This window comes from Echinops telfairi, unplaced genomic scaffold, assembly GCF_000313985.2.
Source record: "Echinops telfairi isolate 266 unplaced genomic scaffold, ASM31398v2 ScPeMD7_23;HRSCAF=83, whole genome shotgun sequence".
Classification (NCBI taxonomy): Eukaryota; Metazoa; Chordata; class Mammalia; order Afrosoricida; family Tenrecidae; genus Echinops; species Echinops telfairi.
Genome location: NW_022103920.1, coordinates 10016518 through 10019673, shown reverse-complemented (window position 1 = coordinate 10019673; position 3156 = coordinate 10016518). Strand labels below are relative to the sequence as shown.

The window sequence follows — 3156 nt, the reverse complement described above, 5'->3', positions numbered from 1 at the left end:
AGCAACCCTGGGGGTGTAATAGGTCAGTGAGGGGCTGCTAACTACCAAATGCTCCCTGGGACAAAGAGGAGGCTTTTACTCCTGTACAGACAGACAGCCCTGGAAACCCACAGAAGCTCCGCTCTGTCCTGTAAGGCTGCTGTGAGTCTAAGCTCCAGACAGCCCTGGAATGGAAACAATTTGTAGTTACCACATGAAGCGTCTAGAGATAGATGGGAGGGTTTACATGTCTTCTTAACTTGGTGGCTGTGTTAGCCACCGAGTGCACATCTAAACCTCTTCTCCCTTAAGCCACTACTTCAGTCTCTCAGGGAAGGCACACTTCAGAGTGGCCTGGCCAGCTAATCGGCGTCCCCCAAGCAGAGATGCCTGCAGTGCTGTCACCGTACAGTCAGTCCTGGGTGCTGGTCCTCCCAACCTCCTCTAAAGTCACCATCCCAAGCCAGCACCAGGCTTCCTTCTGATCCACTGAAGTCCTATGGGTTCTTCCAACCCTTGTCTCCGTAATCTTCCAGGACAAGGTGCACTCTAACTGCTCCCTCACAACCTACAGGGAACCCTGGAAACAGTACCGGCAGGCTTTCTATACAACAGTGTGACTTCACTATCAGTGGGGTATGCTGCCCCCTCGGGAAACAGATGACCTCCAGGGGTCCAGATCTCTGAGGAGCACTACGAACCCTTATCAGCTGGTGGACTTCAGTGGCGGAGAAAAACTGAGTTCTACCCTGTGTCTCCCGGATTCTGGGGCTGGGGAGCAGGGCACATCGACTGGCCCTTGGCCCACCATGGTGACCTGAGCAGGCTTCCCTCTGGGGTGTGAGCTCCCACTCTCCACAGAGCTCATCTCTACCCATCACTGTCCCTTCCTTCTGGGATGGCCTTGTCCTTTCATTATGTGGCCACGGCCTCCTCAGAGGGCCCTCTGGAACCCCTACGGGCACATTTTCCTGCACCTGACCAGCCTCGTGAGCCATTCCCTCAGGGACGCTTTGGGTATACCCCCTTCGCACCCCCTGCATTTCCCACAAGGAAGCCTTGTCGATCACGCTCTCTTCTCACCTGTGTGTCCAGCCTCTCTTGCTCTATGGGCCCCTCGCAGCAGCACAGGCCACTCAAGAAGACTCTCACACACATGCACATGCACACACTGCGAGCATGGGCGGAGGAACCCCTGAAAGGACTGTCTCAAGAGCTCCTCGAACACCCCCTCCCATCTTCCTAACACCAAACCAGAGGCTAGCTGACTGAGACAGCTACTTTGCCCCTGAAGCTCCTTCAGTAATCTTGTATACTAGATCACAGTGACAAGTGCAAGCCCACAGATGGGATGGGAGCGGGTGGAGGGTGAGTGTTGTTAACGGTGAAGGACGGGGACAGCTGCACAACCTGAAGAAAGCCACTGGGTGCATGTGAAGTGGTCACACTGGCTGTGTTCTGCCCTGCATATTCTCCACAACAGAAACACTGAACCACAAACAACCCCCAGCCTCTCCTTGAACCTGCCTGCCACCCACCCTTTCCAGCTCCTGTCCTCTTTCCGAACTTTGATGTCCAAACTTTCTGGAGAGTCCTCTCTACCTGGCATGCCCAGCTTTCCCGCTCCCACTCTCGTCTGCCCCACACCTCACCTCCATGCTGTTAAGGGCAAAGGCTAGCTTTCCTCTTTGCACATGGAGACAGGGCACTGGGATCTTGATACTGACTTGAGTGACAGCCTGCAGAAAGTGAACAGTGGACTAACCCTTACAGTCTGACAACAACAACGCTCTACTCCCTTCACGGACAGCAAGCTGATGTCGACTCGCAGGGACCCTTCTGAGACTTTCCAAGACTAACTGTTTACGGCAGCAGATCTTAACCTGTGGGTCGCGACACCTTTGGGGGTTGAATGACCCTTTCACGGGGGCCACCCGATTCATAACAGTAGCAAAATGACAGTGATGAAGTAGCAATGAGGACCTGTACTTAAGGATCGTGGCATTAGGAAGGTTGAGAACTGCTGGTTCACGGGAGTAGAAAGCCTGGCTTTCACCCTCCGAGTGGCTGATGCTTTCGAACTGCTGACCTTGCAGATCACAGCTCAACCTGTAACCACTGTAACACCAGGGGGCTTTAAAACATCCCGAGAAAAGATCTAAGTGAAAATAACTGGATTATGTGCTGTTTTATGCAATAATATTTCTTTACGGATAGTTTATTTTTAAAAACAGCATCATGCAGTAATGTCTGTGGCACAGCTTGGAAGCTATAGTACTTTCACCATAATATGGGTGTCCCAAGTAACCCCTCTGTCACTCTTGAGAGGCCCTTGGCGTTGACCCATCTAGAGTATTTCATGACCCCTGTAGGGTCCTGGGCAGTGTTTGGTGTGACGCCTGCCGATGCAAGGGGTTGAGGTGAAACCAGATTGCTGGTCATCACGTCCCCGGCGTGGGCAGCTTTATTCTACGCTTTAAAACACGTTCTTCCAGAGTTACACGTGTCATATCACACACAGAAGTCTGTACTGTCGGCGGTGAGCTGCACACCCCAGGCGCTCTGACCTCAGTGGCACTTATACTGTTTCAGCTTTGCACAGCTTCTCTCGAACCTAGTCCCATCTTCCGGAGATGCAAACTGAGCACGTATGTAACCTCCCAGATGTCCCAGACAAGAGCCCGAAAATACACCCAGCCAGCATCCCTGCTGTGGTCACAACACGTCATCCCAAGAGCCTCTGGGAGCAAGAGGGGATTTGGATCATGGTAGAAATTAGGAGAAAGGCTCTCAGGAACTCTACATCAAATGAAACTCACCATGAAGGGTATAAGACTAATCTACTTCTGCCAACTCCAGAGTAGCTCAATCACCCAATCCACTGGCAGTTTATCCTGTTCTGCTATTTAACTTCTTGTGTTGCTGATTACATTTGAAGGTCCTGCGCCACAGCTTGCATCGAATACTTTTTTCCTAATAAAATGCCCAACTCAGGGCTTTCAGGTCTCAGGTGTTTTGTTTTGATTGCTGACTGTGAGAGTTATTACACAGGCTAAATTAGGAAATAAAACAGTAATCAATAGAGTGTCTACCGATTCCAAGTGTAACGATTCCTTGTGTAATGTGAGCCAATGTGGCTGGAGCATTAACACCATTTATGATGGTGTCTGGAATTCC

The 3156-nt window shown here is 51.3% G+C and overlaps 1 protein-coding gene across 1 annotated transcript in view; it reads right to left on the bottom strand.

The window, feature by feature from the left end:
- Positions 1 to 1637, bottom strand: part of MTPN (myotrophin) — a 10693-nt gene extending 9056 nt beyond the window's left edge. The window contains exon 1 of the mRNA XM_004707901.2: positions 1632 to 1637. Coding sequence (XP_004707958.1) covers positions 1632 to 1637 — 6 coding nt within the window. The remainder of the gene's footprint in view (positions 1 to 1631) is intronic.
- Between the last annotated feature and the right edge of the window lie 1519 nt (positions 1638 to 3156).